Here is a 25268-nt window from a genome sequence, read left to right as displayed (position 1 = left end):
TAATGCCAGTTACTATGTTTACTGCAACACTTGTGGCTCACCAGAACTGCCAGCGCTGGATCCTCGGTACCAAACCAAGCCGCCATCGAGAAGGGAGATGCTGGCACCCTGTCAGTGCCGAGGGCCACGCTGCACTGGGCTGACCCACAGAATCAGGCGCTCTCTCCTGCGCCAGGCACCAGGTCAGTCTGCACGTGGGAACCGATGCTCCAGGTGTCATTCAAGCCAGGCAGAAAGCCACCAAGGTGAGATGATGTGAAAAGTCAATTTTGGCGCTACATTGCTTTGCCTCCTTTTTTATGGTTGTGTTAAAGGCCTTCACTTCATGGGGTGGTGCAGAATGCCTACTCTGTGCAGGCCAAGACACGCATGCCAGCTGGGCACAATTTTGTCTCTGGGTTTTTTTTATGTGAAAAAACACAAAACAGAGTAACGAGAAAGAAGTAGTACGTGGAAAACACAATCCACGCTTAGTGCATCTTGTCAAGGAAAGAACCGAGCAGAGCTTATTCCTTCTTTTATACTCTTGAAATCCTCAAGCGAAGGAAGCAGCAAGCAGTCCACAACAATGGCAATTTCAAGAAAAAGTCACCTATCCACCCCAAGGAGGTTTCAACTTAACTGAGAATATAAAAGAACCAAAGAACTTGTATCACCTAGTGTCACTATCATCCTTTCAACACTCGCTCCCTGTATTATCTACTTCTCTCAAACTGTCTTTAAAATCTAATAAAATACTAATTCTTGGGGGCGACAACGACATAACATTCTTCTTGCAGAGCTACAAGAATTCCCAGTGTAATTTCTTGATGGTGCCATAACAGAGTAAGTTAGCTCCACAGACCAGCTAGTATTACAAAAACACAGGTCAAACATTATCAATGAGGAAAGTAGTCAAAGATTTAACTAGCCAATTCCAACCATACAATCAAATTTAAATGTAGTTTCAAGTTTTAGCTCCAAAATAAAATTCTTTCACCACTGCAAGAATTACAAAGCAACCTCAGAACCTTAATGCAATACCCTATCACTCCTAAATTACTGTCACAGCCAGCTGAAACTCTTAATGTAGCTAATGAATACTTGCTATTACACAATAAGATACAACTCTAGACCATAAATGGCTAATTTAATATAGCAATTTCAGAATTAATGCAATACTCTACAATTTCCTGATCACAGCCTTTACACTCAGATAATCCTTCCTTTTTAATGTAAATTGATACAAAAAATTATCTTAAATTATATAAATCTGAGATTACAAGAAGAATATGCTAGGCTTTTCTTCCTTCTTAATAAGCAATTTAATTTATTTTCAGATTATATAATTAGACCCCCAAATATATTACATATTGTGCTACATAGAAAATTCAATACAAAGACTACAATTTTAATTTAAATTAAAATTTCTGCAAGGATAGCAAATAATCACTAAAAGTATTTTCCCAGTAGCTAACAGGATTATAAAAATTACCAAAGTTATGGGATGGCACCTTCTGTGCACGTAGTACTACGAATATCTTAAACTTCCACTAAAAACAGAGATGGATGATGACACACTAGCAGAAGCTGTACCTCGGTTGATGCAGCTGGTATCCAACCATTACTTAAGCATATTCTTCTAAACCCTCAACGCAGACAAAGGACAGAGTTGCATCAACTATGCAATCACAGTTTTTTTTTTAATATCTACTCTTGGGTCTTAAAGGAATGCAGTGACAGTAGGAAAACCTGCTAATTACTGCTAATGCTGGCACAATCAACAACAGGTAAGGCCTAATTCTGCTACAACTGGAGATTTTTGCTCATAGATTTCAGTAGTGCAGATGATTTAGTTTCACACACTATAAATGCATGCCAATCTTACTACTGGAAACAGCAAAAAATGTAGTACAGTGATCATTTGTGGCTCTTCACAGCTTCTTTCTGTACACCATGTTATATACCCACACAATCATAGAAGTGGTCCAATCATATGTTTTAAAAAAGGACAGAGAAATAAGGCAGAAAGACATAATTCTGTATACTGTCATAATCCTAAACTTATCCATACCTCTCGTGCCCCTAACTATTAAGATCTCAAGTTTTTCCTCTCAATTCCCCTTATCCTCTGTGTATTTAGAAGAAAATACTGTGAAAACACTTTATTAGCATCAGCCAATAAAATAGTATCACGTTACAACATTCCATTAATATTTCCATTGCCTTTTTTTTTTCTAATTATAGCATGATATCTTGCACCAGGAAGGAGTACATTACCATCAGAACCCAAAATGAAGAATTTAATGAAACTTAAACTGGGACTCCCAGAGCAGTGTCTCAAGGCTAAATTTTTAAAATACTTACGTATCTGATATTGTTTTGCTTTTTTGAAAAAGACAGTTCTCTTTCTAACTAGCTTCAGAAGGTTGATTTTAACCTATTTCAGTTCTTTGTGCCAAAACTCTTCCTTAGACAGGGCTCACCTGAGATCAGGCAATGAATTTTAGAGTAAGAAAAGGGATATATGACCTCCCTGAATACAAGCAGGAATGTTACTGTAAATTACCACTATAAAGGGTATTTTTTAAAATCAAAGATAATGATTGGCAGTTTGGGACTACCTAAGAACACATACTTATAATAGCAACACTCAATTGAAAAACTGGTAAAGGCCCAGGCCTTTATAAACACTGTTCTTAGTATACACATTGACTTATTCTTAGCTTACTCTTCCCATAAAAATATCATAAAATAACCATTAATATTTTAATTTTCTTTGAGAAAGCTTTCAGAAAACACCCTAACCTGAGAGATCTTCAGCAAAGTATTTTAAGGAGGAGGGAAAAAAATGAATGCCTCAGCACTTCTACCCCTCCCAGGAAATAAAGGGTGTCATTCTTGTACCCAGAGGTATAACGAAGCTCCCAAACCAATATGCTGGCTTCCAGGTATTGTTGCTGTATTTAAAATTTTTATACCATAAAAAGTATTTCTACAAAATGCCAATTACAACTTAATAAATCTACATAAATAAAGAATATGTATTTAATACATTTTGTTATATACTAAACAGTGCGGTCCTGCAAAGCTAAGCATCTCCCCAGTTTACACATACAATTATTCCCCAATATGTTCAGGTGATGCATTTTCACATAAAGCATATTTGCATGGTCAGCCCTTAAGCACTCCTTTAAAATAGTGAATTTCTTCTAAATGTAAGTCTTGTTTACATATAATAAAGTAAAATACAACATCATACTTTGTCAGGTGTTTCAGATATTCGTAATCTGCATATGACATTTTGTTTAAACCAAAAGGACCAAGCTCAGATATAGAGCAATGTAACACAATAAACAAACTTGTATGTAGTTGGAAAATCAAAACCAGATGTATTCTAATTATTTCTTAACATTCAAGTTCAAGAAGAACACAAGAGAATTACCCTCCCCTGAAGACAATTCAGGGTTTTGGGGTTTTTTTTCCCTAATTTTTAATGCAGCAACCAACAGAACTGCAAGGAGAAACATCCTGCTTACGCAGAAATCTTAAGCAATAGAAGCCAATTCATAAAATAATGTGCAGGTTAACACAAGCCCTTTGCAGAAAAAAGACTGGGCATGAAAAACTAACATACCCATTTTAAAGTCTTTTATTGTGTTCATCTATAAAGCATCCATGAAAACTCACACTCTAAATCCATTTAAAATGACAAGGACAAAATCAGTGAATGAGACTTTGTCTTGCTGCCTGAAATGCGCTAAAGACTCTTACATAGATCCATGAAACAGATGAATTTACATCTACGTGTTACATCCACAGCAGTAACAAAACTTCCCGTAACAAAAATCACAGGCAGAGAAGGGCGACAGCTCCGTGCAGGCACCGCACACCCGGGGCTGCCTGCCCCGGCTGCCAGACTCGCGATCCCCACGACTCCACGGGAGACGCGCCGGCGGCGGGGCGAGCGGCGAGGGCACCGCGGCGGGGCTGCGCGGGTGCGGAAGAGCGCGGCAGGCAGCGCAGCGCAGCCCTCCCGCGCGTGCTCGCGGAGCGGGCGCGCCGCCGGGCGGCGGGAGCGCGGCGGTGGCGGGGCGGGCGGGCCCGCAGTGGCGGCCGGGCAGCCCGGCGCGGGGCGGCCCCCGCCCGCAGCCGCAGACCGCTTTACTCGACCGCAAAGCGGGCGGCAGCGGCGCCGGGCGCCCCATCCCCGGGGCTGGGCGGACGCGCGCCGCGGACAGGCGGCCAGCGGCCCCGCGTCGCCGGGGGAGGAGGGCGGGGAGGAGGCGGCGGAGGGAGGAGTGGGAGCGCGGAGACAAAGGAGCCCGCGGAGGGCGCAGGGCGGCGGCGCGGACGGGGGCCGCCGCCCGCAGCAGGGGCGCAGGGAAGGGGCCGCCGCTAAGCTCCTGCTCCGCGGCACGGGAGCCATGTGTCCCGCGGCGGCCGCGGGACGGGGAGGCGGGGATAACCCCCGTCCCGGCGGCGCGACGGCCCGCGGAGCCGCAGCCTTCCCCGCCCCGCCGGCCGACATCTTGTTTTCCGCCATTTTCTGGCCGCCCGAAAAGGCCCCTCAGCCGCAGGGCCCGCCGGCGACGCCCGCCCGCGCCCGCCCGGCGCGGCAGCAGCCGGCGGCGGCCGAGGCTCGCCGACCCGCCGAGGGGCGGCCGCGACCGGGCCCGCCGGCGGCCGCGGCGGCGCTGGCAGGCCTGGGGCGCGGCCTGCGGTGAGGCCTAGCCGCCTCCATTGTCCCCATCCCCCGCCGGCCCGGCTCCGACGCCTCGGCTCACCTGTGCGGGTCCCCGCGCCGGGCGGCCGCGCCGCGGGCTGGGGCCCGGGGGGGCGCGGGCTCGGGCCGCAGGACGCCGCCGCCGCGGCCTGGCATTCGGGTCCGCCGGGTCCGGGCCTGCACCAATCACAGGCTGGGCCGGGCGGCGGGGCGCGAGCGCGCGCGGCCTGCTCCCCTCCCCCCGCCGCCCGCTCGCCGCCGGCCTCGCGGCGGCCGCCGCACGTCACCGCGCGCCGAGCAGGCGCACCCGCCGCGCCGAGGCCGCTGCCCTCACTCTGCCCGCGCCGCCGAGCGCGCCTGTGCGCGGCGGGGGAGAGCCGGGGGGGGCGGCCGCGCCGGCCCCGCGCCGCCCCCCGCACCGCCGTTACCGGCAGCGGCGCGGGCCCGGCGCTCTGCTGTCACCGATTAGGTATGACCGCCCGGGACCCTGCCCCGGTTCTCGTCAGGGGGAACGCCCGGCGCCACCGAAAGGGCGGCCGCTGTCCCCAACGCAGAAATGCGCGGGTTGGGCCCGTCAGCAGCGTTAGGCGGCAAACGGGAGCCGCCCCGGACCCCAGCCGCTGGCGGGGGTGAGGGACCCCTGAGCTCCCCGGGGCAGTCCCGGGGCAGTCCCTCAGTACACAGCCCTGGCTCTCCGCAAGCCGTGGAAAGCCACGGCTAGTGCCGAGCCCGGTGTTCTACACACAAGGTGACGCCGTCGGAAATTCTTTGCCGAGAACGCGTCAGGTCCAGCCCTACTTCTGTATTGGATTGCGAGGGTTTCTACAGCTCTACAGACATTTCGGAGAGAATGCAAAAGCACGGGTGAATGCGAAAGGTTACTGGAAATCCCAGCGGAACGGGTACAGCCTCGCTGTCCTCCCATCCACCTCTAGTTTCATAAAGGTGAAGGCACCTCGACTAGGCAGCTGCGACTGTCTTTGCTTCGTTACTGGACCGTACTATGACATTAGAGACACATTTTTTTTGTATTTAAAATACATTCTTGCCAGTATTACCAGTCTCAAGAATACAATTAACATAAGAAAACCCCGACACCGTTAGTAAATTGGAATAAACTGCTGACATAAATCACAGTATTTTCTTCACAGTTTTTTAAATCGTTTTGGGTATGTCTGTGTGAATACCAGCATCTCTACCCAAGTAGTTCTCTTAATAAAACATTGGTAGGTCTAGCAAAAAAGAAGGGGGAAAAAAAAAAGTCTTCTAAAGAATTAGCATGAATATACCTTAGTCACCACATCAGTAAACTCGTTCAACACCTAAAAATGGCATACACCTGCAAGTGTAAATATGCAAAAACTAGGGCTAGAGAGGCCCATAAGGTCTGTTCTCTGATTTAACTAAATGGGTTGTAACTGTTAATTTTTCTAAACCTGCTTGAAGCTTAGAGTATTTTAGCATACACGCACCTCTGGTTTAGAAACTGACTTGTTAAACTGGAGCACGAACGGTGTTGAACAAATCGTAGTACTGTAATGGTCCAATTTCAAACACCATTAGGGAAACAAGCAATTGTTTTCTTTTCCTGGTTGAAATACAGATAACTCACAGAAATGAATCTTTCCGTTACAAAGTTTTGCCTTTACAGTTACATTTGAAATTAATTTTGTTCATGGACAGTGGGGTTCAGTTGCCTAAATGGCTAATAGGATGTCCAAAATGGATATGGCAGAGATGACAACCTACAAAAGACTTGCCCTCTTCTAAAACAGCAGCGGGACATCAGCTGGAATGCCACAGAGCATCAAAATGGCACCAAGCACCTACGTTTACATACCAAAATCATGCAAGTAAATCTCATTTTGCACTACACAACTCAATTTGCAGAGTTACAGGTTTTTTTTCCTCTAGAATTCTTAAAAGATTCTTACTCCTGGACTTTCACCTCCTTAGCATGTAGGAGACCTCTCCTACATTTGACCCTCCTTCCCTTTTTTTTCTTTTAAGCAGTAAACAATAGAATAGTGGGGTAAAGCTGTCCATAACATGCCACACACCAAAGTAAATACAGTATTAAGAACATTCTAATTGGTTCTTCCAGCTCTAGCAAAAAGATAAGACATTCTAATGAGAAAATAATTTCAAACTGATCAACACAACTAAGGAACAAAAGGAAAAAATACCTGAAAAGGGTATTCACAAAACTGAATACTTGGGGAAATGGTGAAAGAGAATCTCACAAGGTGATACAATCAGAAAAGCAGAACTACAGAGAGATTAATTATCCCTTTCTTCAACAAAATCCCATCTGTGCCCGATTCTGTCTTCTGGAGTAACATCAAGGGAAATCTCAAAAGCAAAACGAGCATAAAATAGCAACAAGCAACAACAAGGCTATTGCCAACAGTGTGACACAACATTCAACATCAGACCCCAACATGCAAATTTGCAGAGCGAGGCAGCAATTACAAGAAAAATGAATCCAAAGCACTGGTCAGAAGCACAGAACGAAACAAACCCACCAAGACACCAATATCACAGGAATCCAAATATCAAAAAGTGCATCAAAGAATGCACAAAAGCCAAAACACCACTCTGTATATCAACTTAAACTGTTTATACTTGACGGGGAAGTAGCACATCATAACCATGATACCTAGCAGACAACCAGAATTGCTCCTTACCTTCAGCTGAGAACACAAAGATTTCAAAGAATTACAGAGCCTCTCTGCTCTCCAGATAAGAGGCAAACAACCAAAGCACTATGCTTGGCAGGTGGCATATTCAAAAAGGTATTCCTTAATATTATTATTGTTGTTAGAAGTGTCACCAGAGTATTCCAAGCAGTTTCTACAGTTTTCTTTCACATACAAATGCCTGATGATAATACCATGAGTGGTTAAGTGTATCAAGGGCAGTGCCTATCCATGTAGCTGATGTCCTGCAACGCTTGATCTGCCCGAGACTAAACAGCAGACAGCAAAAGTCTGATGAGGAAAGCTTCATTCTCTGTGAAACTTTATTAATTTCCATTTAAAGCACGAGTGCATACCGTCCAGATAGCTCTTCTCTTGCTCGCACCATGTATATTTGACAGGATTGCCTTATCTCTTTCCCCTATTCCTTTTCAAAGGAGTGGTGGAATATCAAATTCAACACACTCAAATTCTGTCATCACTTCCAGGTTGTTAAGCAGAGCTAGAGGTCAACAACAACCAGAGTTTTTAAATTATGGCACTACTGGAGACGAAGAAGTGACAGAAAAACAATTCACTGACAAAATTCACTGACACATTAGGATCTGACTTGTTGGGGTCAAAATAGTTTAAACTGATAGTCTAGGATCTAAACATGTGCTAACACCATTTCTGTATGCTTCTGAAGATAACAAAGAACCATTTTCACTTCTTTTATTTCTGATAGAAAGTGAAAAATAACTGGATGATAGTAGGATGCTTTTACTGAACATGCCTGTTGAAAGAACAGTGGGTGAGACAAGTAAAAGCAATGGCATTCTTCCATGCTTCATCCTCTGGTGATGCCAGAACAAGGTGCTTCTTCAAGCTGGCTGTGCAGATGTTACTAATACGAACATTCAGCTTCTTTGTGCTTTAATCAGCAACAAAATTCTTAACACTGATATGTACGAGCACTGTTCTAGGCTGTCTGCAGTCTCTTACAGAAGACATTGTAATGCAGGTTTGCAAGTGGTCCACATTCAGAAAATCTTTGGATTCTTCTTAATTAATTTTGGTGCCTGTGGTTTCAACTATCCATGAAAAATTCCTCTGCCAGCATTAGATGATTTAACAGTCGGCAAATCTGCCCTCAGTAGGTCCAGACTTAAATGCCCACAGGTATCTTGCAGCAGTAGAAGAAAAATAAGTGAAACTTACCCACTTTGAATATTTGTTTGTGGAGAGAAACAAACAAACAAAAAAAGGCAATTGTGGCTGAAGATTAGAGAATACCAGCTAGGATGGCAGCTAAGTTACAGAGCCAAGAAAAACTGCCAGCTTTGGAGCCACCCTTCTTTTTTTCCCCAGCAGGAAGCTGCACCTATTCTCTAAACACTTTCAAGGAACAGGAAGCAAAATGAAGGGGTCTGAATAGGTTTCTGGCTTCTCTACTAATGTACTTGCACAGGAAAGCCAATACAGCCTCGGCAATAACAGAGTTGTAGAGAGCATGGAAAGTGCCAGGATGCAGTTAAGGCATGGAGCTGTTGCAAGGAGAGCATTCTGATTTATGTAAAAGAAATGCCAATATTTTCACCTTTCTAGAAACCTTAAGATTCTGGTTTTGTCTTATAGTTTCACATATTACCTAATACTAAGGAAAAGAATCATTTAATATAAATGTTAAAATAATGTGCTTGAGACTTCTTGGAAAATGGGAAATATATCCAGGACTTCAGTCTCTTTAATTTGTGAGTTAGTGGCAAGGTAGTCAATTTTCCATAGCTTCATTTATTTCATTATTTACAAAACAAGTTACAAAGAAAGCCACTGCATTTTTAAAGGCAAACCATTTCAGCTGTTAGGATCAACAAGACGACAAAGGAAGACAAAGTGAAAAAGAAACAAGGGACAACGGAACGGGCTCCTAAGCTGAGGTTGCTACATTAGTCAACACTTCGGTATTTGATGCACCTTAGGATAGCGTGAGGCCGTGCCTTGGTTGTGTTTGTACAACGCTGCCAGTGTCAGTGAGACTAAGCAGCTATGCCTGAGAACAGAGCCTTCCCTTCTACCGAATTCTGCAGGTACTGGTGTAACAGATTCTTACTACACAGTTCAAAATTGTATGTAATTTGTTGTTTTCTGTCTTTAAATACTGGCTCTTTAGGGGGAAAAACAAAAGCAATGTCAGGCAGGGCACAACAGGCTCTACATGCTACAATGCCCTGAAGAATCTTCATAATTCTAATTAAGAGAAATTCATAGTCCTAACAGCATTAGATTCGGAACCATAGCTCACCAGCATGCGGACGGAGATCATGACACAGAGTGGAGCAAACATCACAAATAAATGGGTGAGCCAAATGGACACCGAGAAACAAAAACTGTACCTGGCAAAAGCTGTCTTTGACAAGCCTTCCTGAGAAATATGAAAAAATGCAACCCCTTACCCCCCTTGCCCTTTGACACGGATTTAAACCATCCTGGGAAGCAAACAAGGAAGAATAATGATTAGCATACATATTTGTCATTTCTCATGCTGAAATTTGAGAAGACTTTTTCCGTTCTCATGAGTTTCTTTTGAGGAAGCGCAGCTTTTTGTGATGGGTACTTCTTGTCATTTAGGCACAGGACATATGGTTAATCACAAAAGAACCCTGTGTCCCGATAGATGTGCAACAATTTAAGCAATACTTAGAAGCAGCTATGTAAACTGTAAAATCAGGTGTTCACAAAAAGTTAAGTTGTCATCAATTACACAGTAAACAAATTGGATGCTAATATCATGTTTTGTTTTATAATTATCTTCTATACCTTTTCTTTGCAATAACTTTTAGTGCTTTCTAATAATTATGGCTATTTCCTCTATGTCCCAGCCCACAAGGTCTTACTGATCTCTCAGCATTGTCCATTGATCACGCAGCATTCCAAGACATTTCAGATATAGGAACCACTGGTACTTAGTATTTCTGTAAAGAGATTAGAATTAAATCAGTAGCATGACATACGTTCCCCAGTATTCTTGCTATTAAGATAATCTGTATCTAAATAAACTACATTTATATATTTCTTTTATTAGTATATGAATGTACGTGCTGCATTTGAATGTGTACTCACCAACAGCTTTGCGAGATGATTTTCATGCAAATAACTGAACGTATTAAGACTTTTTTCACACAAACTGAAACAGGTTTTGAAATAATTAAAAACATTTCAGCAGGGCCAGCTACAAAGCAGCAACAGCAGAACATTTTGTTGCTATTGAGGTGTTTTTTTAAAAAACCCAAGGAAGTTTCTGCACCCTAAAAAGGAGGGCCAAAGAAAGCACAGGGCTATTGTAGAAGACAAAACATGGCCAGACATGGCCTCTTACATTTCTCTTGACCCTGTAATAAGTATCTTTGCAAGTAATCCATGGACCAAAACTACTACTCTGGAAGAAAAATCCTGTATTTTCTTTCCTTCATCATTTTTCCACTGAGTTAACAGCAAACAATTAGGAACCCAGGACTCTAAAATACACACGCACACGCATACTTCTTGGAATACTTACAAAATTTTTCTACCCATAAAATTATTTTTGTAGATATTAAATGACATGGGGGAAAAAAAAAGAACACCTCAGATGGGTATATTAGGTTGCAGGCTCTGATACAATGCATGACTGGCAACAGATTTACTTGTACAATAAAATACACAGGTAATATTCTCACCTTAATTAAGGACAGTCAAAGCACATCACAACTTTTTATTTTTCCACTTATGCTAAAGGCCCCACCTTTTTAATATTTTTCTGTGGTTGAAACATACCTTTCTGAATTGTGAGTTTTCTTTTTGTAAAATGTAAACATTTTTCTTTTTACAATAAACTTCACCCGTTTTGTCTTTTTTTAAACTCCATTATGAAGAGAAATGCTTGGTTTTTACTGATAATTTATACCAATTATTGGTACCTCCTGTACAGAAATAACCCAAAAGGCTCATTTACATAAACCAACCGTAATCACAAAATACTGATCTATCATGATCTGGGCCAGAAAGACATTGGTAGTTGACTAATGCATTTAGCAATTTTGATGAGGCTAATTTTTTAGGCACAGAAAGGTCTTACAGTAAATACATCTGTCTACAAATCATTCAATTATTTGGGGGAGGGGGGAAGCCTGCTAGAACACTTAATTATATAAATGATTTCAGAAGTTCTGGAATAATTTAATTTCTCTGTACATCATACTATTTGTACATGAAACATATAATAGCAACTTTCCATGCAGCTTTAATAAGTTTGAATTATGAAGTGGTGGAGAGAGGGGAACAGGAACCCCAGAGTCTCAAAGGAAAGGTGCTTGGTAAGAGAAAAGCACTAATAGAATTATTAACAGTCATATTTTTCATGCATCAGTGGAAATTTGGTTGTATCTTTATAATAATTTTCCAAACTCTATCCTGAAGAATTTTAAAAAGTTTACATTGTCAGTTAATGTAGCAAGACAGTTGTTAAATGAGAGTTAGCACTCTTATATTACCATTACAGAAGTTTTCAGCATGGCTGGAAACTAATAGCTTGATCTTTCACAGTATTCCAGTGAAATCACAAGACATGCTGGCATGAAAAAGCAGTATTGGTGAAATAGGCACAGAGCTTTTAGGCATTTTTTTTTTTTATGTCAGCCATATAAATTCCCTTCACTGTACAGTGAGTTAGAACATGGAATTCCAGTAATTCTTCTGCCAGAGCTGCAGGGATATCTCTATACTGACTGCAGGGTCTGTTCTTAAGGGGCTGCCTTGACCAGCCGTCCCTCAGCTTGGTAAAAACCCTGTTTATCCGAGCTGTAGTATCTAAGTGTAAATGACTCAGAACATGATTAAAACTTTGCTAAATTTATCCAGTCTAGAATGGAATTAGCAGGTATGTAATATTCCTGAAGAAAACACCCATATAGTAAAAGGTGGTTTTAGCCTTTTTACCGCCTCACATCTTTACTTAGTGACATAAATACTACCAATTTGAATTATGATAGTTTGTACTCAGTACCAAGACAGAAGAATATATAATATATATGCATAGTTATATTAATAATACCTACCTGATACTGCCTCCCCTCTGCATAATCTGCATAAGGCAAATTACTGCTTGGATAGCCAAATTTCTCATATTGAGATCGCTGGTTAGAAAAATGGTCTGTTGCTGGATCTGGTCTCCTTAATGGCTGAGGATGCATGGGACTAAGCAGAAGAGAAAAAAGAGGTTATTAAAAATATGCATAACAATATACTGCAAATTACATAAAGTGTTCGTTTAAACTGAAATATAAAAATAATAAAGCTCACTACTGCATGCATGACACGCAGGCAATAACATTATGACATTTAAATGTTCTGTCTTGTAAGTTCATTTTACTCTCAAACCCTCATCCTGCAAACACAGATAAAAGTGAATTTAAAGAAGCAACGTATTCTTTGAGGTTCCTCCCCCCACTGTTACACTGAACAGTGCCATAATATCTAATTTTCTATATTCCTATGATTATTTTGAAAATGTTTTAAATCCATGATAGGTATACCTTCAACATTTTCAATGTTTATATTTAAAAAATCAGACCTTCTTGATGGACTGAAAAATTAGAAAGCTCCAGTCTGTTTCTGCAGTAGAACCTGCTACTTATGAGGAAAATGTTCTGCTGTAATTTAGTTGCCTCATGGTAAGCAAGTTCTCTGCAAAAGTTGTGGGTAGGAGCTGCAACAGTTACTGAGGAGGATTAAAGTGAGGAAGCACAACTAAGGAAACTGCATTTCTAAAAAGTAATGAAAATGAATAAATTTGTAATTATTAGAGGAAAACCATACAAGCCTTTGGATAAACCAGTGTTTTAGGAATTAGAGAAACAAGAGAAACACACACTGACTTTTTCTTTTTGGTGATACCTTAGGAAAACAGACTAAGTCTTAGCAAGCTGATAAATTTAGTCCTGTGTGCTAGTTCACATTTAGTAGGAATGTACAAAATAGTCCCAGAATTCTTATGCAGGGTAGAGGAGAATAAAGAAGAAATTCAGGAAAAATAACCTCTTTCTGTCAAAGTCGCAAGCCACAAAATGTACGTGAATAATCCAGTCAAAAGCTTAAGCATTTACTCCATCTTTGTCCATGCCACTGGCAAAGCTACAAAGTAATTCTTAGTCTCCAAACCAGAATATAAAGTGAAAATGAGCAAAAAAGACAGAAAAACAGCAGCATACCTGTAATTCTGTAATTGACTTGGGGTTGGGACATCATCAAAATCTTGTCTTCTCAGTACAGGTTTTGGAATTTGTCCAACCCGGACATCCTATATGTAGGGGATCAGGTGGTTACAGAGCAAAATGACAACAAATTACAGAAACAGCTCACCAGGTACAGCGTGTTAGCAGTTGTCTTTGGTGTAAAAAATTGTATAAAACAATTTATCAGTTACAAAATATACTGTTTGTTATAAACACGTTTTCAAATGTATAAATTCAATTTATCTAAAAGACTCAGTAGAAGAAAAGTCTTTACACATTTGGATAATGCAGAAAACGTACCTCTAAGATATAAGAGAAACACCCACCCAGTAAGTCTCTGCACAATTAAGTAAACCAGGTATTAAGGGCCTTATCAAGGCCTGGAAGTTTTGTTGAGTCTTTTCTGATTAAACATTTCCAAAAGATGCCACTCCATAAATAACAGTGGATTTACCTCTGATTTACGCAAAGCTGAGTCAAAAATTAAACTAAATACAGTAATCAACAATTAAGATCAATTGAATATTGTCATTTACAGACTGGCTGCTGTCTTGCCAAACATAGTGCTAGAGAAAGGAGGAAAACATCATGAAGAAACAATATAAATATTCTATATTGTTCATAAAACTAGTAAGTGATGTTCATTTGCTAAAGGTATCTTTGTTTAAAAATACAATGACCTGAAGTAATTTTCAAAACGAGGTACCCCAGGAGAGAAGCAACGTTCAGGGTAGTTCATCTGCAAGAGCTGATGCTCTCAGATGCAGATTTCCGCTTCCTCTCTTGCCTCTCTCAGACAGCTTTGCTGAGGGCTCTGCAGGCTGCAGGGCGGCATGTGCGCTAGCCTGCCTTGGTGGCATGAAAACAAAAGCTCAGACGATTAACAATGGGCTTTTTACAAGCTCACGTTTTTCGTGACCACCACATCTAGCACGGAGATGAGGCAGGCAAAAACGTCCCACGGACTGCCTCCGGGCTGCAACCTGCAGGCTGGAGCATCAGAAAGTAGCAAGTACTGCAGCCCCTACCCAAAGCAGTTCCTTTTACAGTAGGTTTTCTTCCCTAACAAAGTGTGTGGGATTTGGTCTAATTCACACCTTGAAAATTACAGCATCAGTTGTACGAAATTCAGAATTAGTTAAAAATTAAACAGCACCATCTCCTGGTGAAGGTAGGCTCAGGCCTCATTTTTTCCCCCACTGCATTTCCAAGATACTGCTACTTCACAAATACATTTAACAGGTCATAATGTATCAGACTAGATTCTTTTCTTTCTTTTCTCAGACAGCCTATAACGTCACCTTCTCAGACACTATACACTCCTTACATATGTAAAATAATCACTTAAAGTACTGAATGAGGAAATGAACCCGCCCACACAAATGTATTCCCTTTCATGTTTCTTTGTATTTCATATTTCCCATTCTGGTTTTGAAATGCGTTTATCCATCTCTTCTTGTGACACCCACTAGTTGAAGGGGTGATCTCTACTATAAAGAACATCTTGCCTAATGGAGAAAATTGGCATGGCAGAGCGTTAGTCGAAAAGGCAGTGTCTGGCCCTCTGGGGATCAAAGTTCAAATCCCAGCTCCCTCACAGATTACCTTTGTAATCCTGTAAATGACTCTGCTCTATCTCACAGGAATGTTGCAAAGGTCCCAGTGAGATATTCTGTTACAAAGGTGATGCAGGTAATTTCATTTCAGATGTTATTTAGGGCATTTACTCAAGGAAATGGTTAAATATTCTAACCCCAAACCTAACTCAGCTGTAGGATATGGCTAGAACTCTGCCAACAATGCTTATGTTATGTACTACAAGCGGTTATATACTATCATGTATAGATTATGCAGCTGAGAGATGACAAAGATAAACAATACATTTGGTACAGCAATATCCTTCTGATCATCTACACTGATCCCCTCCCAGCCTCCAAAAACGTCATTGGAAAGCATCGCTCACAACATGAAAAGGAAAGAAGGGTCACGTTATTGCAATTTAACGTGTTCCATGAATTTTCATTCCACTTCCAATTGAATAAAATGTATCTGAAACAAACATTTCTAATTTTCATAAAGTTTTAATCTCAGACTCTGGGCCTGCAGAACTGCGTGATGCTTATTCACAAAGGGTCAGACTCTCTGCTAGTACCACCTGGTTTGTCTTAATTGATTTGTGCAATTACGCTGCTCTGCACCAGCTGGTGGCCACATACATCTTCATTACAAAAATAAGCCTGGCTTCTTGTCTCTAAAGTAAACAATGTAGATCAAATCTTTAGTAGGCCTCTCTACCTGTACTCCGACACATCTTGTACTTGCAAAATTGACTTTTGCACATATACAAATAGCATACAGGGAGAGACTGACTGAGTCAGGCCACCTAACGCACTGAGAGCAGCCAGTAATGGAAGCATAAAGAAAAAATACGCAGTGTCAATACCTGAAGTACTATCAATACATCAACGTAACTTCTAGCCAGCAGCATCGAAGTCCTTAATTGACTGACCTGGAGTGCAGCAGCAAATAAAGTGGACTAATACAAGTGGGACCCCACATGGACACTTCATGCACTTCAGAAGGGTTTGCTTTTTGGACTATGTCTAGTTTGGCCTGGGCACTGAATGGTCATCAGAGACTGAAGCATATATTCTGGTTAGTTTAGTCTGAAGGGGAATCAGTTTGTGCGCTCCCAGGCTGCTCCGAGACGTGAACCGCAGCACAGCAAGTGGAACAACCAGGGCGTTACCTACTTGAAAGCGCACATCCAATCTGAACACCGCTGCCTCCCTGAATAGATGTCTGATTTTTTAAACACTAATTTACACTATGAGTACATACTGCTGGATTATGCATTTTATCAAAAAGCACTTTTTTTTTGCTTAAAACTTCTGCCTGATTTCATTTGACATTGCCTAGTTCTTACATTAAAAGCAGGGAATAGTAATTTCTCACACAACCTCTCCTCATACAGAAATCAATACTGATGACCCTGAAATTCTAGATGTACTGCGTCGTTTGCTGATATGGGGGCTCAAAATTACATAGAGTAGTCAAAATGTAGGCATAATTAAGATTCGCACAGTGGTATTACAATGTTCCTCATATTGTTTTTGGTTTCCTTCTAAAATCCCTAGCAAAACAGACTTTTTCAGAAAACATTACTCTAGACGCCCCTTCTGAGTTCTAATTTCTCATTTAGAGATGACTGCCACGTACACAAAGTTAAAACTGCTTTTCTACATGCATTAGTTTGCATTTATAAACAATACATTTAATTTGTCATTTTCTTGTCCAGTCAATCATTATATGCTCCTTCTGTACTTCTTCATGGTAAGGCTTATTTTTGACTACTCTCAGTACTACGGTATCATCAGCGAAATGTGTCACCTTACTAGCGCTGCCTTTTACCTGTTCTTACACGAACACTACACAAAGTTCCTCATGGAACTTTGCTGATAACCCTCATACAAGCAAAAAACCTTGAAGACAAATAGCCAATCCTTCCTCTGGTGAAGTATAACTAGAAAACAGTCAAATGAAAATGCAGGCTCTTCAGCAGCTTAAATTGGTTGAAGTCTGGACAGCGTACCAAACTCTTCCCCTCTGGCTATGTACTCCTGCCCCCTTCCTCCCACTGGCGCTAGTACCAGTAGTAGCCTGCAGCAACCTAGTTCATGGGCTATCAGGCTGAGTTCATGAGCTCAGCCAGCAGCTGGAACAGCACAGTGACGATACAAGGGAAGAGGCTGTAGCAAGCGGCTTGAGCTCATATCCAAATTATCTCTCTTTTTAATGCTGGTCTTCTAATTGGCCTAAAAAGAAATATTTATTTGAACATCCTTTTAAAATAATCCCTAGTTCTTTGTTTTCTCCTACACAAATTAGATTCACTTCATCCTTAATGAAGAGTTTCACCTTGTCACATGCGTTTAGATGATCTTGGAACTCAAATACTGGGCAAATAAAAGGAAGATTTTGAACTCAGATTACCTTTAATTTTACCAGATGACCTTTTTTTTGCTATTCATATACCATTCTGTTGAATCACAAAATCATGTCTGACTTCTACTAGAATTAGGAAGATGTGATACGCCCCACACGCCAACATCTCTTACCCTTGGCGACTGCTGATAAACATGCCCCAAGTTACCAGCCGTTTCAGCAGTAAACGCAGGGTTATGTTGTGCTTCACGGTATAGAGGATTTGTCTGGTTCCTGGTTGGGGGAACAAGGTGAATTTAGAGCACTAGCAATAGTTTTGAGGGTCTTGATGAATCTTTTTGTACTGCAGATTGGTTCAAGAGCCGTATCATAGGTTTAGATGTACTGTGGCAATGACTATGCAAGAACTATGTATTATTACAATCTTTCTATGACAGAGGAAGTACCAGTGATACACACTAATGGTGCTCAATGAAAAAAGAAAAAACATATTGTCTATGTACCTGGGACAGGTATCAGTGGGAAAAAAAAAGATGAAGTGTTGAAAGCAAAAAGCAGCTCAAATTGCCAATGCCTAGGACCAAAGAAGGGATAAATTGTGTTTAATCACCAAGACTCTTGTCAATGTTTATTGATCTTACTCCTTCTCATTTTTTTTTTTTTTAAAAAAAAAAAAACACTTGTGGAAAGCAAGCCAACCCTTAATAGCAAATAAATCAGCAAGACATATTTGGTAGTCTTGAGTTAAAGTAGTAAATGTACTTATCAATCTTTAAAGCTTGCCTGGTTAGCCCTAAAGAAGAGAAGCAATGACTTAGAGTGAAGTTCTGCACGCAGCGGTAAAATGCTGAATAACTGTTAAGTGCTCTGGTAAGATGCTTTGATTAAGTTTTAAATTGTGTAAACCGTATTTTGGCAGAGGATGCTATATGGCAAGCTTGTTGAATCAAATATCCAGAGGTTAAAACTGAATCAGAATACCAGACAACTTTTGCTTTACTTCCATTTTGATTACAAAACCCCTTTTAACTGCATCCAGAGTAACTTACCCAGCTTTTTCACTTTTACTGTAGTAGACACAGTAAAATATTACAACAACTACGATAACCAGTCCTACTGCAGGAAGAATAGTTACTAAAATAAAATCTAGAGTGTTCCAAAGGTGATTACATTTGGGACCCATGTACCAATACTCCTTCCAGTCCACTCTGAAGTAATCACATCTGCAAATAAAAATATTAATTGTTAGCAATATTGTTTTAGTTTAAAAATAAGTAATACCAAAAAAGGAAAATATTTTGCTATAAAATTATTTATTATTGAATACTGCAGGGGTCAAGAGATTCAATATTTTTCCTGTTTGTCTAAAGACATTACTTATCTTAGTAATACACATCTTATTCTAGATTTGATGCAAATGCACTCTGCCAGGCAGAGTTTAAATATACACTCAGCCAAGTCCAAGTTAGCGTTCCAAGCAAGTCCAAGAAAATAAGCTTTGCTGAGAATAGGGTCTATCACCCAAGTCATGGCATGATTCAGGTCAAAGATCTTTTTGCCAGCTGTAAGCATGGCAACGTTTCTGAATTTCCAGAATAGACTATGCAGATAAAATTGAAATGTCACATTGCTATCTATCATTATGATACTGATGCACCTTCTATGAAAAAGCAGCAAGACAACCCATAGTAGACTGACAGAGTATGTCCCCTCTCCTTTCAAGAGTAAGACTTCTAATCGGGTAAGAATGTTGCTTTTTAAAAAAGCTAAGTTATTTTAATTAATTCAGGCTTTTTTCCCCTCTCCCAAAGCATCACTTCCTCTGCTGATACAAAGGATACCACTAGAAAGGGATGTCCCCAGCCATTCTCAGGATGGGAAGGTTCTTCTGATAGGGATTTTGCATCATTTGTTGATGCAAACATTCTGGATTTGGGTAACCTTTTCTGAAAGTCTGACCTTGATCTCCACTACTGAAAATTCATTTCTTAATGCCATTTATATGCAATATTTGTATTGATCTGGATATGATTTATAACACATTTATAGTTTCAAGAATGTAGCATTCTATTTCTTTGGAGTTGCATTAACATTTAGACAGCGTACTCAGTTATCTAATCTGGTATATTGGCTACAACTGGAGGCTAGCTGCATGTTCATGAACAGACTGGGTCACAGAGAAATGATTGCCTTGAACCCACCACGTAATCAGATCAGCGTCATAATACTGCCCTGGCATTTTCTTGCTGATTTCCTGTCAAGTCCAAGGGTCAAGCTACATGTAAAAAACAAATATGCTAGAACAAGATATTCTACTCAGATGACTAGATTTTTTTTTTTAAAAAGGAAAAAACCAACTATATAATGGAGAATAGGACATTAAGATATCTAATTTTAACTCTAAAGAAATTTTGACCAACCTGCGAAAAAAATTAACTTGCCATTACACAGCATAATTCAGTTCTAAAGTAAAAAGATCTCAGACAATAGAGAGCATGTAAAAATTGAGGATTATAGTGATTACCTAAATTATAAATTTCATGGCCTACACATACCCTAAAAAAGAAAATGCTGTACTTGGATCCCAGATTTGATGCTTTGTAGCAGAGTTAGGAGCTTATGCAGACTGTGAATGAAGATCAACATCTACTTTCATGGATGACATTGCAGGGTTTAAATTTAGTTCATCATTAATAATGTATTTGACAAGCTGCATTTACATAGCGTATATTTAAACAAACAAACAAACCCCACACCCTACCTGCAAAAAGGTTTTTCATTTTTACATTGACAAGAAATACCGGTAGGACAGAAGTTGTCTGTATTACCCAGGCAGGCCTTAAAGTCCTCAACTCCAGTGCAGCTGGCTGTAAATTAAAACAAAACAAATATCTATTTAATGGAATTATACAGTAACATACTGTTAGTGGGCTGTATTTCTAATTACATCAGAAATTTAAGCTTCATATGACGTACTTTGTAAATACTACTAAAACTTACTTTCCAGTGACTTTCCCCTTCAAAATTTTGAAATTATTTGAAAAATGAAGGTTTACCTGCTTAAATTACTTTACTCTGAATTTGTATCCATCTTCCAATTAGCCAGTAAATTGTACGGCTTATATTATTAGGATTTCTATCTATTTTCATCATTTAAGTGTGGTTGTATCTGAATTCCACTACGTATCATCTCTGGATTGTTGGCAAAGGCTAAAAACCATGAAACCCATTTGAGACTCAAACCCTCCAATTATAATCCAAATGAAAACCCTTTTGTGTGTTTTGCATTGGGATTTTTCCTTATTTTGTCTACAAAAGGATTTGTTTTGCATTAATATTGGTTCTCCTCCATCCATTTTACTGTGTAAACATTGTGGGCTGTAAATTATGTTCCAGAAGTTGAGTGCTTACAGTCCTTCACAGGCATACGGTTGTCTAAAAATAACTTCCTCATCAGCAACCTTAATCAGACAGCAAAGGTCGCCATGTCTGGCACTCAAACCCACATTATTTGCTACCTGTTTCCTTCCTACGTAGGACTCGGACGGAATGCTCTACTCATCGCTCATACCAGCAAGCTACAAGCTGGCCCAGAGATTCTGGCACAAAGCCACTGCAGTCTATGGTTTATGGAGATGTACCTGAAATCTCGACCTATAACGTATAACCAAAGAAGTGATTGCAAGACACCACTGGAGACCTTGAGAGAGAAAACTAAAACCAGGACTGTACATTGCAAGGCCAAGCACCATTATGATACTCAAAAAACCCCAACAGAGCCAATACAGCTGAGTATGACTTTGCATAACGTTTCACAATGAGAAGGCACGCATTTAGAATTAAGCCAGAAAGTCCAAGTGGAAGAGATCTCTGCACAGATCCTTCTCAGCCTAGCTGGCAACTGGCAGGAAGAAAGTAGCATCAGAGCATATTGCTCTGTATTGCTATTGTAAGAGGGATTCTACACCATGAACAGGTAGAGGAGCAAACTCATGACTAATGCATTATTAGAGAAACTATGCTACGAGCAGTCTTCATTTCAAAAAAAGATGGAAGCCTCCTTCCTCCCCACTGTCCAAGACAATCTAACCCAACATTTACTGTTAATCAGAGATAAATCTAAATAATTACACAGTGATCAAGGCTTGCATTCCTACAAATCTATTACATATATTGTATTCCTTTCTCTCAGGAGGGCATCAGCATTGAAGCATTTTCCAAGACAACCTAAATATAAATGACATGTTATGACTGAAGTACAGAACAGTGAAAAATCCTTAGTAGTAGTTGGCATTGTATTATCTAGGAGATAAGCAGTTTTTTAGTTACCCGTATGATCAGTAACAGAACTACAATTCTTTTAGCAATGTTACAAAAAATACTAAGGCAGCAGAAAATAACTAGCTGTGATTCTGTTGGAGAGAGAGGTAGCATGTGCCCTTTGATATTAATGCTGTAATATTTCATATCATTAAGGAACACACTGCTGAGCCCTTCATAGTACTGTAGTCTATATAAATGCAAAGTTATGCTTAAAGTGTTGACTTTTTTAGGCAATTTAAAGGCTAAAGTAGCATAAAAAAAAAATCCTCAAATCACAAACCAAAACTCTATTAGAAAAGTAGTAACTGCAGCTGATTTACATCACTATCAGGTTAGTGATACCTAATTACCAGTACCTGGTAGCTACCAGGTAAAAAACAGTGATAATAACAAAATAAATAAATAAAACCTGTAGGAAATCTTCCCATAAAAAAAATTCCTGACCAATACTGTATACCCTAATAGAATCAGAGACAATTCCATATAACTTAACTTCTCATTTAAAATAACCTTTTTATCAATGCATTCTGGCTGTCATGCTCTTAATTACTGATCATCTTCTCCCTGTTCATCTCAAAAAAATTTTCTAAAAATACTTTCTGTAAAAAGCATGTATAATGTTTTTTAATCCATATACCGAGTATTTCTTCCTACTGAAAAAGAACAGAACCATCTTACTTATTTAAAATGCGCCCTTTTGATATTGACAGATTGACTCAAAATGGTTCAAAACCACCAGAATACCTAGTATTTCAGTTGTAATTCATACATTTATAATATTTTTGATGTATGGAAGTACAGAATAACAGGTGAAAGCGAAAACATTTTTGTCTTGCATACCCATGTCTCTGTGAAACATCACCATACTCTTGGCAGTACAGAACTCGGGAACTATGAAACACTTCATAACAGCAAACACATAAAAGCAGACCTTCGTCACACAAAGGTCTTACCATTTTCATTGTTTTCCCATTACTTAAAAATAAACTCCACCTAAACCACAAGGAGAATTTCCTCAGAAGCAATACCCTTGGGATTGCAATACCACAGCAGCACTACCATAGGTAAACCAGGCATTTGAGAGAAACATCCCTATTCTGACAAGCTGTAAAGCAAAAATGCAAGCATGTCTTACGTTCTAAAGCTCCTTGTTCACCCAGTGAATCGCTGGCCACGAACAGAGCGAAAAGCAAGACTTTAAGAATGGACATCCTGAAGCTGATGGTGGTGAAAGACCGTTTCTTCCAGATTTTGCTAGCAGCAGAATGCACTCTCCTTTCTGCTACTGTTATTTACTGTGGCAAGTCAAGGATCATGGATTTTGAGCTTGTTTTACAGCATCCTTCTCCATAAAGAATTACTAATTAACATATAACAGATACAACTTCCCGATAACTTCTCCAGCATATTTTCTTTTATGACAACTGGCTAGTTCCCTAAAAATGTCTCATTAATCTTGCTATTTCTGAATTTTTGAATACATATATGAAGTATTCCTTTGACAACATAAGTGTCAACACACTTAAGGTATTTCTCACAAGCGTTTTTCTGTTACCCCTTTAGGGTTATGTTACCTTTTAAAGGTAACAAACTTTCAATGTATTTGAAGACAAAGTTCCTTGAATATACATTGTTTTTAAAGACATGGATCAAGAATATAAAAATGATGATTAAAACGTTACTATCAGGCTTGTCTTAAGATGTTTCTGCTCCTAGAACAAATGAAGTCTTGCTGCAATAATTATTGCTACTCTGATTGCTAGGCACAGCTGCAGCACATAGGATGTTACCCACACCTCTTCCTTCCACCCCCAACCTGTTTGATTACAAAACATGGTTGCAATCTGTTTGAATTTTTCATGATTTCCTAATTTCCAACCTCGTGATTTTACCAAAATGTCTGCCATAGTTTGGCATGAAATATCACACATATTCTTCCTCATTATGCATTTCCAAATCAGATTCTAAAAGGAAATTAAACTAAAATTTCTGTACCGACTAGACACGAATTCTTACACTGTCCCAATTTCTCTGAATCGGTTTTCTTTTTGCAAATGTGGAATTACACTGAGATTTATTTCAGTCCAAACTGCATCTTTATTTATTTTTATCTGCATATATAAAGGATATAAAAAGATGCGTGTTCCCCACAAATAATTGCACCAGATTCTGGTCCCAATCACAACAGCTCAATTTACTACAGCTGGAACCAAAACAAAAACTTACTTCAGAGCATGCTTTTTTCCCCCTAGATTAAAAAAGAATTTAAAGGCAAAAAGTGAACTTTAATGCATATACCTTATTAATCTTTTGGAAAAGGTAATTTGTAAGTTACAGGTAAGTGGAGATTTGTATCAAGGAGGACAAGGAGTTCAGTATATTCTAGCACCAAGCCAGAACATTTGTTCGTAACTAGGAGAAAAAAGTATTTCAAATCATAGTGTTGACTACACCAAGACTACTAGTTGCAACTTAATGATAATTCTTATTAGGATTTTGCTAGTCACCCAACCCAGAGCTGTTTCATTTGTGATATCTAAACGTACCTACAAATGAAAGTTGTAGTTCTCTTTCAGATATATTTTTTTAAAATAAAAAATTCCTCCAAGGCAGGCAGGGAAGGAATGATCAGAACCAGATGGAGAAGCTTTGATAGGCAAAAAAAAGAATTTCCAAGTTTGATTTTAAGAGTGTATCTTCCGTGTATATATCCATCTGGAAAGAGAAGGAATAGAAGGTAAAAATCTGACTGCATAAAATGGGAAGGTGAATCTTGGGTAAAAATAGCCAGATAGGAAAACAAGCACAAAGATATTTTGAAGACTAAGAAGGAAGAATTTCTTTATTAGATTACAGTTCAGAAAAGAGACTAAACTGCGCTTGCTACACCATGAGATGAGAATGAGAAGCGAATGAGAAAGTCAATATCCCAAGTAACATCCCAGAGGTTCAGCCTTCTACCTGGAAATTTCTGATTTTCTGCCGGTAGCATTTTCTTCCAAGTCTGGCTTTGATGCTTGCACCACGAGCCGTTTTCAAATTTTCCGAGCAACACCTCAGGACTGTCTTGAAATTCTGTGTCTCAAAGAAAGACAGGGAAGGTGACATCTTAGGCAGGAATATGACATCTTTCCCCATGATACTGTCCTCCCTAGATCACTTTTTCAAGGCTTACTAGAATCTTCTATGTTCACCATTACCAAAGTGAGCATCTATCCCAGCTACTGTGGAAGTATTTTGTTGTCATTTATACTGTAAAACAATCCACAATGTTAGTTAGGAATGTAAGATGTGCTCACAGCTCCCACAAAGCAATCCAAGGCTCCTTTTCGTACTGCCAATTTA

At 40.0% G+C, this 25268-nt stretch overlaps 2 protein-coding genes across 15 annotated transcripts in view; both read right to left on the bottom strand.

Annotated features, from left to right (window-relative positions):
- The window catches only part of ZNF711 (zinc finger protein 711), a 43311-nt gene extending 38357 nt beyond the window's left edge, over positions 1-4954 (bottom strand). For all 14 annotated transcript variants that reach the window (XR_012675514.1, XR_012675519.1, XR_012675511.1 and 11 more), the window contains exon 1: positions 4767-4954. The gene's annotated coding sequence lies outside the window, so the exon portion shown is untranslated. The remainder of the gene's footprint in view (positions 1-4766) is intronic.
- A 2752-nt stretch (positions 4955-7706) lies between these two features.
- On the bottom strand, positions 7707-23286 carry LOC142087597 (uncharacterized). The gene is made up of 7 exons (XM_075161952.1): positions 23059-23286; positions 20362-20467; positions 18650-18823; positions 17774-17873; positions 13632-13720; positions 12480-12618; positions 7707-10358 (listed from the first exon to the last, which is right to left on the bottom strand). Exons 1-7 carry the CDS (start codon positions 23132-23134, stop codon positions 10350-10352), a joined length of 693 nt encoding a protein of 230 aa, XP_075018053.1. The 5' UTR covers positions 23135-23286; the 3' UTR covers positions 7707-10349.
- Between the last annotated feature and the right edge of the window lie 1982 nt (positions 23287-25268).

This window comes from Calonectris borealis, chromosome 13 (assembly GCF_964195595.1).
Source record: "Calonectris borealis chromosome 13, bCalBor7.hap1.2, whole genome shotgun sequence".
In the NCBI taxonomy this organism is placed as follows: Eukaryota; Metazoa; Chordata; class Aves; order Procellariiformes; family Procellariidae; genus Calonectris; species Calonectris borealis.
Note: the sequence above shows the minus strand (reverse complement) of the source record. Positions and strands in the feature narration are given on the sequence as shown.